Here is a 12,890-nt window from a genome sequence, read left to right as displayed (position 1 = left end):
TTACACTCACTGTTTGCCTGAAAGATGGCTAGTATTTGACTATCAGGTCACAGCAGGCTTACTTAAATCTTGTTGTTTGCCCCTAGGCAAAGTCACCAACATATTTACTGTGTTTGATAGTAAATCCTAGGTAATCAATTACCCTTGTAGGTGTCAATTTTGATTTAACTGGATGGATGAGGTAACCAGGTTTTTCAAACAGGGTTTTGGCTTGCTTTGACTGATGCTTCTGCCAATTCTTGGTGACTCCAAAATGAAAATGTCCTCCAAATATGCCATTACTATGTGGTTCTGAGACCTTTGTAGACCCAGAATTGGTTTCCGTAGTTTAGTCAATAGTCTAGGAGCTGATGTCAACCCATTTGGCAGAGCCATACCAACCAGTTAAACTTCAAATATCTCCTGCTCTTAGTGAATAGAAACCGAATAGTATGCATCTTTGAAGTCGATGCATGCCATGTGACCATTTTATAGGAAGCTGCTATAAAACAGTTGTTAGACCGTAACAAAAATTTACTGTTCTGAAAGTCTGTACTGCACATATGAGTTAAACCTGGATGAAGTGACACCTCCATCTGTCACCTGTCCTGAAAGGCAATCCTGCCCATAATACTGGGCCTGCCTCGGAGACAACTCCGGTCCGAGAGAAATTTTGCTTGTCGTTGGTACCTTGATTGGTCCGACAGCTTTTGCTTCCTTCTTCTGGTCTTACCTGAAGAGAGGATTCGGCGGCTGGTTTCACCAAAGTCACCCTGATAGCGCTGTTCCCTTGCCGGCACTTGTAGCGTGCGGATATTCTGCCAACTGCTGGCTCTTGAGGCCATATGCATGTGCTTTAGTATGTTCATACTTTAAATTCGAGATAAGTTACCTACTGATCACTCGCGCTCCCCTCCACTGAGAGTGAGATTTGAAGGCAGCCCCGAAAACAGGTGCTGCCGCAGGCCCCTGAGGATACCTGCGCTGACATGGCCCCTCCAGTGGACCTAAATGAGGTTCTTGCTTTGGGTCAGACTGAAACTGACCATGGATGCTCCTCTCCTCAGAGCAGGAGACATTTGTGCAGCCCTGAAACAGGTGCCGCTGCCTGCGGGTTCTCCATAATACCCGGGCTGATATCTCCCTCCTTTGGAGTATATATCATTGTGGAGCACCTCTCCATCAAGTGCTCCATGTGGGTTTTGAACGTTTAAACACGTTACCCATGAAGGAGGTTATCCTCTCCATCCGGGATCCTCCTGGCCCGACTTGTTTGCGGGCTTTCTCCTTGCGCTCCCTTCCTCAGAGCGAGAGATCAAATAGTGGCTAACCCTCCAATTGGGTTTGCCTAGGTACTCCTGGCCCGTTTTGTTTTCCCCATGTGTGAGGCTGCTGGCACGGCCTGCTGTAGAGGCCCGTGCTGATACTGCTCCCTCCTTCGGAGCAGATCATTGTTGGAGCAACTTCTCCATAAGTTGCTCCATGTGGGAGAGTCGTCCTCAGACGCTCTCCGTTGAGGGAGGGTATCCCTCTTCCCTGGACTCATCTGAGTCAACGGGTTTGTCAGACTTGCGGGTGGTTTTTACGTCCCGCAGGACCACCACAGAGCTCCTCCTCCTGCACCAAGTCTTCTCCTGCCGGCTGCTGCCGGCGGTAATGTCGGGAACAAGACCGTCGCCCGCTACTGGGAATGCTGCGGTCTTCGGCAGCCGACTTCCCCGCGGACCGTCTCCCCGATATCTGGGCTCTGAAACTACAAAACGCTTCAAGCCCGAAAGAACGCAGGTAAGTAGTTCAACTTTCCTTACCTGCCCATCCCGACGGCTGGGAGGACGCAGTGCCTCTGCCAGTCCATCGTGCGCATTGCGTTCAGACATAAATGACGCGCACACAGACGGACGGCCCTTCTTCACGTAGTCACTCACGTGACTCCAAAGTAAAATCAGATTGGACCTCAGGGAAATTGGGGGAAGGCTAATTGCAACGACATTAGGCAGGAGTAGGGGAAAGTAGATTGGGAGCAACTGTTATTGGGTAAGTCCAGATGAGATGTGTAACTCATTTAAAGGCAAGATGGTCATAATTCAGGGCCAACATGTTCCTGAGGGAAGAAAGACAAGGATGGCAAGGGAATGATGGATGATAAGATATGTTGTAAATGTAGTCAAGAAGTAAAAATAAGCATATATGTTTATAAGGTAAAATTGGATAGGGCCCTCAAAGACTATAAAGGAAGCAGGAAAGGACAGGGAAACAGGGCATCTAAAAGGGGATTTGAAGTGCCCCTTAGTGAGTAGCTATAAGGAGAATCCCAAGGTATTTTATACAAACATTAAAAACCAGGGAGTAGCTTGGGAAAGGTAGAACCATTCAAGGGAAAAGGAGGAATGTATGCCCAAAGTCAGATGATTTAGAGACTAAATGAGTACTTTGCATTAGTATTTACCAATTATTTGGTGAATATAGATGTCACCAGGGCATGATGGGGGATCTATCCCAGGTGATTAAGGGAGGCAAGAGAGGAGATTGCTGGGGCTTTGACTAATTCTCTGGCAGGGAGTAAATGGATACACATGTGCAGGAAAATTAGATTCATTTAATTTGGCATCGTAGGACCACCAGGGGCGCCGGGGCGATGGCTGCCCTGCTGGCAGTCTGTGCGTTTTTTCATTCTTTTTGTTATTTTTTAGTGTGTTAAAAATTTGTTTTAATGTTCTTCAGTTTGTTTTATGTGGGGAAGGGGATCGGGGGAAACTTTTTTTTCAAGGTCTCCCGGAGATGTGATTAATTTTTGGAGCACATTCTCCGGGCGCTCTGCGGCCTTCCATCGATGGAGCTGGAAGCCTCCTCGGACTGTCGTGAGCCTCACCGCAGGGTGTGGACTTAACATCGGAGCTGATCCCTTGCCTGGGATCGCTCCCACCGCGACCACCGCAGAATCAACATCAACATCAAATCTGTAGGGGGCGCTCCTCTGTGTGCAGCCATGTCAGCAGCGCATCAGTTTTTCCAGCTTTTTTTTATTTTTTAGTATGTTTTAAAGTATGTATTTTGTGTTTCTTCGTGTGTTTTGTGTGGGGGGTGGTGTGTGGGGGTAAGGGGGAAACCGCTTCGGTCGCCTCCTCCATGGAGAGGCGACTTTTTCCAGGTCGCCTCCCCCGTGGCCTAACATCAAGGATCGACGCGGCCTTTCCCGGAGACACGCCCGGGGCTTCAGCGGCGGGCGCAGCGTGGACTCTCGATGTGGAGCGGGTGAGCCCTCGCTGGGGCTCGCTGGAGGGGAGCGCTCCATTTCGCTGGCCCGGGGCAGCCGGCAGCCTGAAGTCGCAGCCTGAAGCTGCGGTCTGCAGTGCTCCAGCTGGTGCGGCGTCTACAGCCCGGGATCCCTCATGGGGGACCCGGGGGAAGAAGAAGCCATCACTGCCGGCCCGTGGCCAACTTCTACCGCGGGTGCAGCATGGACTTACCATCACCCCTGGAGGGGAGCTTCGACCGCCGGCCATGCAGTCTACGGTGCTTCTGGCTGCGGCGGGGACTTTAAATCTCGACCGCCGGCCTGCGGCCTACAACAATCTAAAGCCGCGGTCTCCGGTGAGGAAGAGCCGATCCTGGACTGACTGGACTCTGGTCCTGTACACGGGGGGGAAATGGAGGAGGACTGGCCAAATTTTTGTGCCTTCGACCACAGTGATGAATGCTGTAGTGGATGTTTGTGTTACAGTTTTATTGTGTGTTCTTTATTATTGTACTGCTGCTGACAACCCAAATTTCCACCAACCCTGGTTGTGTGGCAATAAATTATATCTATCTATCTATCTATCAAGGGCTCGCAGTCTCAGGTGAGGTCGAGTTGGGAGCTCCAAAGTCACGGAAGGTTCAACCAGCCCCGACGCGAGGTTCGATCGCCGGCGCAGGGGAGCTGACATCTCCCCCGATGCAGGAGCTTGATCGTCTCGATGTGGAGGGCCCGAACGCCGCCGGCTACGGGAGTCAAGGTCATCCCATCAACGGGGGCTCGAGGCCCATGACCGAGGAAGAACAGAAGGAAGAGAATTGAACTTTATTTCACCTTCCATCACAGTGAGGAATGTTCACGAGTCACTGTGGTGGATATTCATGTTAAAATGTGTTTTTGAGTGTTCTGGTGCTTTTTATTGTATGACTGACCAGGCCAATGAAATTCCTCGTTCAAGAAGGAACTGTGGATGCTGGAAAATCGAAGGTAGACAAAAGTGCTGCAGAAACTCAGCGGGTGCGGCAGCATCTATGGAGTGAAGGTAATAGGCAAAGTTTCGGGCCGAAACCCTCCTTCAGACAGAATGAAATTCCTCGTATGTTGCAAAACATACTTGCCGATTAAAGTCTGATTCTGATTCTGATTCTGATCACAGGCATGGTGGGCTGAAGTGCCTGTTACTGTGTTACGCTGTTTTATATTCTGGTTGTAAACGCCTATCTCACCAGGGACTAACTCTACTGAACGTTTTTCCTTCCATTATTTATTATGTAAAAGAATATGTGTGTTATGATTGTGTTTATAGTTTGTTTGGTTGTTTGGTTGTTTGTCTTTTGCACAAAAGTCCGCGAGCATTGCCACTTTCATTTCACTGCACATCTCGTATGTGTATGTGACAAATAAACTTGACTTGACTTGACTTGACTTGACTTGGTTATCATCAACAAATGCTTTTTCTCCATGCTATCACACAAATACCTCATAAAGTCTGTCCTGGACTGCTTGCTGTTTGTCATTTGCCTCCTGCTCTTTGAACAGCGTCTGAAAGCAATGTCAAATTTCACATTTCACAAGTCACGCAAACTCGTCTCAATTCTTGTAGTCAAAAAATAATTTTGTTCAAAATAGACTTTATTCAGAGTAAAAAATATATACAATACAGGAACTGTGCAAAAATTCTTCCGACATTCTCAAAGGCTATAGTCAATGCATCGTAACATAGTGTTTACATAATTTTGCCCCACACCCTTGCCACTCATATGGCCCCCCCTTGGGTGAATTCCCTTCCCTCATTTGAGGGGTGTTTCCATTACACCCTGTCCCCCAATGTCCAGCAGCGGAAGGACCCTAGACCCGTGATCATCCCCCATGGAGCCTTGGTGTTGGCTGCACCAAGCTTCAGTGCGTTCCTCAGCACATACTCCTGTCGTCTGGAGCAGGCCAGTCGGCAACATTCCCCGACAGTGGGAGGTCAACAATGTTCGGGCAGACCAATGGGCGGCTTTCACCGAGTTGATGACCTTCCAGCAGCACTCGACAAGGGGACATGACTTGAGAATTAAGGGACAGAAGTTTAAGGGTAACATAAGGGGGAACTTCTTTACTCAGAGAATGGTGGCTGTGTGGAATGAGCTTCCAGTGAAGGTGGTGGAGGCAGGTTCGTTTTTATCATTTAAAAATAAATTGGATAGTTATATGGACGGGAAAGGAATGGAGGGTTATGGTCTGAGCGCAGGTATATGGGACTAGGGGAGAATACGTGTTCGGCACGAACTAGAAGGGTCGAGATGGCCTGTTTCCGTGCTGTAAATTGTTATATGGTTATATGGTTATGGACATCCGTCTCTGAATGTGTCCCTGGGAACTCTGTTACGGAGCTGTTTCAGAATAAACCATGTCCGAACCCCTGCAACCTTCTCCAGACTCTCTTTACAAATCCACACTCTGCGAAGAGGTGGGCAACCATCTCCTCTCCATAGCAGCTGTCCCGAGGGCAGCATGCGCTGGTAGTGAGGTTCCGATGGTTCAGGAAGGATCTGACTGGGAGGGCTACCCTTATCGCCAGTCAAGCCAGGTCTTGGTGCTTGTTAGTGAGTTCTGGCAATGAGGCATTTCGTCAGACAAGCTGGACAGTCTGCTCTGGGAACCACCCTACAGGATCCATGGAGTCATTTCCCTGCAGTGCCTGCAGAACGTTCTGTGCTGACTGCTGCCTGATAGACTTGTGGTCAAAGGTGTTGGTCCGGATGAACCTTTCCACGAACGATAGATGGTGTGACAATGGCCAGCTGACTGGCACATTGTGTGGCATCTGCACCAGGCCCATCCTTCGCAACACCAGGGACAGGTAGAAACTCAGAAGGTAGTGACACTTGGTGCCCAAGTGCCTTGGTTCTACACTTCACTGATGCAGCCACACATGAAGGTGGCCATCAGGGTGAGGGCGACATTGGGCACATATTTACCCCCATTTTCTACCGACTTGTGCCTTGTTGCCCATCGGACCAGCTCAATCTTTGACCCCCAGATGTACTGGAAGTCGGCCCGGGTGATCGCTGTGGCATCGGAGCAGAGGTCAGGCCGTACTGGTGCCAAGTGCAGCAATCCCAAATGCACATCACACCTGATGACTCAATGCTTGTGGTCATTCCCAGGCAAATGCATTCTCAATATTGATCGAGTTTGGAAAGCTAAATGGAACTTGCAAGGGGGTCACAAATGAAACCTTACTTGTGAGTTCCATTTGATACATTCTCTGGTAGCAAAGTATTGCAGCTGAGAGTGAAGAAGGGCAGTGATCTAGATGAGATTTATGTGAAGGCTTTCTACATGTGATGTCCTCATACTGCTCTGCAAGCACCTTCATACCTGTGGGCCGTGAGTTCCCTAATTGTTAAAGTTCTGACAGGCCATTATCCTTTTGATGTTTTTGCTGAACTGCTGTACAGCAGATATCCATGATGTGATTTCTGTGTGTTATGTCCCTGAAGTGAGTTGGGAAGGTCCAGCATATAACTTTACTAGAATTTACCTTTGCTTAATTTTCCCAATCATATCGCTGAGTGAATAGTCTGTTTTCAAACTATTGTACATTAAACACTGATTTCAGAGAAAAGTCTCATGGTGTGAAAAAGTGAGCCAGGGTGTCAGTATCACCAAGTAAGCACCTCCATGACGATTCAGAGTGCACCTTTAATTTGTTTCGGGTGTGCTGTGTTAGTGCTAGTAGGGATCCATGAATAGAAGTGGGCATTATCATTAAAAATAGATAATGCAGAATAAATAAAAAATAAATATGGCAGAATTAATAAAAGATAAAATATTTTATTTTCTCATAATTTAAAGTGCTTGCTATCATCATATTATGTAACAACAAATAATTAAGAACAGAGATAAGCATGAATTATACAAAGGTAAATAATGCAATAAAATAATAAATACACATTGAATTAAATATTTTTTAATATTCTGAAATAGCATAAAATTAATCAGTACATTCCTACACATTGCTGTTGAATGTGACTCAAGTTCTGTTGAGTAGATCATTTAGATTAAGTGCTTGCCAACATGGTAACAGCTATCATTTGTTCATTTAAGCAGTAGAAGCAAAATGGCATCAAGCATCTCTGTGCAAAATTGCTGAAACATTTTTTTGAAATAACCATAGTTTGTTCATATGTACTAATTAATTTCACTTTGCTCTTTCCTTGCTATTGCTGTAAATTTGTGGCATTAAAATTAATAGTTTTAACTCGCTGCAGTTTGCCAAGTGAACACGTTGCTTGTAATTATGGGGAATAGTTGAAATATAATAATAACATTTAGTCTGGGTAAATATTGTGAGCCCTTGTTATTACCAACACTTATGTTGAATTGCCTCATTACATAAAGCAATTGAGAGCACTTTGACTGACTCTACCATGTTGCTCCCGGGCTTTCTTTAAACATGCAAAATTCGATAGCAAAATGTATTCACAAACAATGTCTTACAACATGTTGCAAATTAAAATAATGACAAGCAGGATCCACAGTTATGTAAGAGCTGCAGTATCTATCCTATAACCCCGCTCACCAGTTCCCTCCACACTACCAAGCCCACAAAATACAAATATTCAAGTGTCCAGGGGGAGGGTAGTTGGAGACAGGTGGGATTCAGGTTGTTTGGCAGGCTGGTGAAACACGAGAACCATGAGTCCCAACAATTACACCGCAGAATGCAGATAAATCACATGCAGTGCTTGACCAGTCACATCAAGAAATGAACTACTTGGTTCTTTTTCAAGAGCTTTGAAATTTTTCAAGAGCGTTTCTGAATTGAATGTTGATCAGCCTGGTAAAACCGCAGCAGGCAAAGGCACCATGTGGTTATCAGGTTGAGAATGGGCTGGGTTTTATTTGTTTATCCAATTCTATTAAAAAAAAAGAATATGTTAGTAATACCGAGATACTGATTTTAAGTTTAAGGATGGTTAAAATATAGACACCACATGCATTGTTTCCTTGTAAAAAATAATTAACTATTTTTCACCATTGTGCAATCTTCTTTAGCATTTTCTTCACCCACTTTGACTCTGGATTCAAACATATTTTCCTTCCAAGTATAAGAGTAGCACTGAAATAAATAAAAGATGTTAGTTTTTACTCACAGTTTTTCAGATCGAAAAATATGCAGCAAATGTAATTGAATCTATTTTCTTTTTGTCCCCAAGAGCAATGAAATCAATGGGGCGCCGTACAATTGGCAGCCTCGACAACAGTTTTTTTTATAGTGCGTTTTGAAAATTTGCTTTAATGCTCTCTGGTTTGTTTTATGTGGGGGGGGGGGGTTCGAGTGAAATTTTTTTTTCAGTCTCTTAACCTGGGATTACTTTCTGGGTCGAGCCTCCGGTCGCTCTGCAGCCGAACATTTTGGAGCTGGAGGCCTCACTCGTGGTGACTTGGTCCCACCACGGAGCATGGACTTCGGGGCTGATCCCTTGCCTGGGATCAATGCTCCAACCACGGCCTGCGGACTTTACCATCGAGAGCCCGCAGTCTCGGGAAAGACCATGGATGTCGGGAGCACCAACGACGCAGAAGGTTCGACAAGCCCCGACCTAGGGTCCGATCGCTCGGTGCGGGGGAGCTGAGATCCCCCGATGCAGGAGCTTGATCGCCCGGACTTGGAGGGCCCGAACACCGCGGCTACGTGAGTCAAGATCGTCCCGCCAACCGAATGCTCAAGGACAAAGAAGGGAAGAGATTGAACTTTTGTTTCGCCTTCTATCACAGTGAGGAATGTGGAGGAGTCACCGTGATGGATGTCTATGTTAAAATGTATTTTGTTTGTTCTGTTGCTTTTTATTTGTATGACTGACTTGACAAATTAAATTCCTCATATGTTGCAAAACATACTTGGCTAATAAAATATTATTGTATTGTATTGTATTGAAATATCCCACCACTACATTCAATCTTACTGCATACTGAAAGTGTCCATTAATGTTTAAACTGAGAATCAGATTATCATTCTAGCACTCAAGCAAATGTTATTTCTGATGAAGTTACTCACATGATTTCAGTGTTCTCGCAATGTGGCCCAGAAGGGAAGATTTCGAACTTCTTCATGTACTTTGGGTGGATAAAGACAGATGATGTATTGATGCAACGGCAGCGCAGATCAATTTTCAGATTTCCAATGGCTCGAGCTGAACAAACACAAATTTGAAATGTTAAGATTCGGTTTCTATTTCACAAAAGCATTTTTGTTTGTTGGTGTCTTTATCGCTTCATACATTAAAATATTCTAGTCCATGTTTTTGACTAGCTGATAATGTATAACATGCTCAACAGATTAGGTGAAAGCCTGACCACAATCTTCCTGAATGGCACAGTATGTTTAAGAGGACATGTACTTATTTTCTTTATTTGTGGCAGTAGCAACATAGAAAGAGATGCAACTCTTGTACCTGCTGGAGCAGCAGTCACAAGGTGCCCCACTCAGTAGTTATAACGTTGCATGACCTTAAGCTGCAGTATAAATGCCGCTGATACTAACAAAGTTCTTAGGTTTTTTTATGGCAGATTTTTTTCACCAATGGAACGACACACTAAGCACAGCTATTTCCAATTCTCCAGAACTGAAACAACCAGTAGCAAGGAACATTACTTGCAAAAATGTACGGATAGAATTGTCAAAACTGTAAGAGAAAATGCTTGCAAGGAGCGTGTTGCTCTTGAGCATAGTTACGCCAGCCTTATCTGATCAAAAAATGTAGAATATAATAATTACAATTAAAATTAGTGTATTATCAACTACCATTGGTTTTCCAGGAAATTAGTTGTAGAATTTTTCTATATATTTACACCAAGAAATTTGTATCAGACATTAATTTCTTTGTTCTGATTTGCCTGAGAATAAAATTCATAAAACTGACATGATGAGATATGAATCATATTTTGTATTATTAATTTAGAGATACAGTCGGGGAACAGGCCCTTCAACCCACCAATTCCCTGCTGAGCATTGATTACCTGTTCACACTAGTTCTATGTTATACCACCTTCTCATCCACTCTCTACACACAATTTTTACAAAGACCAATTCACCTACAATTCTGTACATCTTTGGCATGTGGACGGAAACTGAAGCACCCTGAGGAAACCCATGCGTTCACAGGGAGAACATGGAAATTCCACACAGGCGGCACCTGTGGTCAGGATTAAACCCAAGTCTCTGGTGTTGTGAGACAGCAGCTCTACCATCATATTACATCAAAACGATTTCTCCGACAGGCTGAATTTCTCAGTTAGTTAATAAAATGATCATAATACTAGATGAGCACAATAATTCTCTTACCATCTGTCAAAAGACCAGAGAGCACCAGCACGGCCACGATGGTGAAGGTGTATCTGCAGCTCATCTTTCCTTCTTTAGCTCTTAATTATTTCAGTTCAGACAAGATTCTGCTTCTTCACTACCAAGTCACTGGTTTTATAGGCTGGATATGAACTAGTTTAGTAATCTAGCAATTTCCATGTTGGCATCTTCCCAAAAGGGATTGTACAAAGTAAATTGAAGACTTCCGATTGGCTCCAAAACAAACGTAACATTTTCGATTGATTTATGTTTAGTTTATTCAGGCTGACCAGTAAAAAATATCAAAGCTCACAAAACGTCAAGGCAAGAACTGACAGAAATTATTGTGCTGTTCAACAAGAATATTACTTAATTCGCCCATCAATGCTGAAATTGAGGGCTTACATTTTTATAGATGTATATATATGACACCAGTCCAACTATCATTGCATTGATCCAAGATGTAATCTAACCTGTTTTCTCACGTATACTGTTATGGATTATGGTTGTGTCACAATTATTAATTAGTTGCTTCACTACATGTCTACACTAGTCAATTTCTTGTAATTTGGTCACGGTGAGATAGTGACTGTAATGTTTAAAGAGCTTCAGGAAGCTCGATATTAACACAAATCATATTGGAGTAATGTGCCTCCATGTTCTGTAACCTGAACAAGGACGTGAAAATTAAATAAAACTCCAGATGGTGGAAATATAAAACAAAAACAGAAAATCCTGAAATACTGAGTGGGTCAGTCATCAGCTGAGGGATTAGATCTGGTGACAACATTTCAGACTGGAGATTGATGAAGGGTCTCTGACCTGACACTTTGACTCTATTTCTCTTCCTTCAGATGTGGCCTGACCTGCTGAGTATCTCCAGCACTTCATGTTGCTGTGATTTCAGTCTGTTCTCCTTCAGCTTGTATTTTGCTCCATGGATCATGAACATTGATGACAGTCAATGGCCCAACTGTTCAGCTACACATATCCATTTCATGCAGAGACCTAGGATGATAAATGAACACTGTGTATCCATGAATTTACATTGCCAGGTGTTGCATGACCAGATTCTGGGCAGAACTCCCAATTTCTACATATCCCCAGATGTCAGTGATGAAGATAATTCTGGGATTAACTGGGCACCAATGGTCACCATTGCTCTTGTTAGCATTTTGTTTCAGATTTAGTTCATTTATCAAATTCGAGATCCCTTATTATCATGCAGGAATTGGAATGCTCAGTGTGTCCCTCACTAGCCCAGCTGACATGTTATGGAACCAATCCTGGTATAAAATTGAAGAGTATGTCAGAGGGAGATATACCTAAGGAAGAGGTGCTAACCTGATGCAGTTACATCACAGGACTCCATGCCAGCTGATAATCAGAGGCAGAACATTATGGACAAAACCAACTAATCTCACAAAATATCTAACCCAGTTATAAATGGTGTTGGATAATTTAAACAGGAACACGAGGAAGAGGCTATTCCATGAATATTTCAATTCTCTAGATGAAGAGTTGGCACTTATCTTCACCCAGATGGACCACGTGAATCATCCATCTCAGCCTCATCAATGGTCTGAGGCCATCTCATTCACTTAACACAATACTGGGAGGATGGGTGAGATTTCTGGACATTGCAAATACTATGTGTTTTGACACCATATAACCATATAACCATATAACAATTTACACATCTTGGCTGCAATACTTGTGCTTCAGAACCAGGTTGTACCTTAAGCCAAGCTGTTCTCCTGTACTTACTGGAATCTATCTGGCAATATGAAAAATCATCCAATATGGTCAATTAACAAACTCCCAGTGATCAACAAACAATGGCTGTCAGCAGTGCTATCAATTTGATTTCAGTTCCATGTCTCAGAGTCATATAACATGGATACAGGGCATTCAGCCCACCAAGTTTGCGATATTAAGTACCCATGTACACTTGTGCTTCACTGATCCAATTTTATACTTCTCACATTCCCATCGGCTCCACATTCAACTACACAGCCAGAGGTACGATTGGATACAATACAATACGATACGATACAACATGATAAAACTTTATTCATCCCGGGAGGGAAATTGGTCTGCCAACAGTTGCAACCTGGGTAGCCGCGCGGGCCGATCCACCTGCCGACCAACCATGCTGCTGACCGGAATGGACATGGTAAGCCCGACTCACCGGAGAAGCCGGGCGGCAAAGCCTGTCAAGGCCGAAGGAGTAACGACGATGAGGAGCACCATTGGAGACTTGGCGGCGGCAGCGAGTGCCTTGGCGGAAGACGATAAAGGAGTTCATGCCTTCATGCTGCATGGTCTGCTGATGAT

At 44.4% G+C, this 12,890-nt stretch overlaps 1 protein-coding gene across 1 annotated transcript; it reads right to left on the bottom strand.

The window, feature by feature from the left end:
• Positions 1-7,740: 7,740 nt before the first annotated feature.
• Positions 7,741-10,647, bottom strand: LOC116970676 (interleukin-8-like). The gene is made up of 4 exons (XM_033017194.1): positions 10,554-10,647; positions 9,267-9,402; positions 8,244-8,327; positions 7,741-8,124 (listed from the first exon to the last, which is right to left on the bottom strand). Coding segments are annotated over exons 1-4 (285 nt in total). The 5' UTR covers positions 10,618-10,647; the 3' UTR covers positions 7,741-8,123.
• Positions 10,648-12,890: the final 2,243 nt, after the last annotated feature.

The sequence above is a fragment of the Amblyraja radiata genome, chromosome 3 (assembly GCF_010909765.2).
Source record: "Amblyraja radiata isolate CabotCenter1 chromosome 3, sAmbRad1.1.pri, whole genome shotgun sequence".
NCBI classification, from domain to species: Eukaryota; Metazoa; Chordata; class Chondrichthyes; order Rajiformes; family Rajidae; genus Amblyraja; species Amblyraja radiata.
The sequence above is the reverse complement of the archived record's forward strand: the minus strand, read 5'-3'. Positions and strand labels throughout refer to the sequence as shown.

Excerpts from the sequence above, each read along its gene's own strand:
- LOC116970676 (XM_033017194.1), bottom strand. The coding sequence starts at position 10,617 with ATGAGCTGCAGATACACCTTCACCATCGTGGCCGTGCTGGTGCTCTCT. Across the intron at positions 9,403-10,553 it reads CTCTGGTCTTTTGACAGATG|CTCGAGCCATTGGAAATCTG; the intron begins GTAAGAGAATTA and ends GTGTTTGTTCAG. Across the intron at positions 8,328-9,266 it reads TGCGAGAACACTGAAATCAT|TGCTACTCTTATACTTGGAA; the intron begins GTGAGTAACTTC and ends TATTTATTTCAG.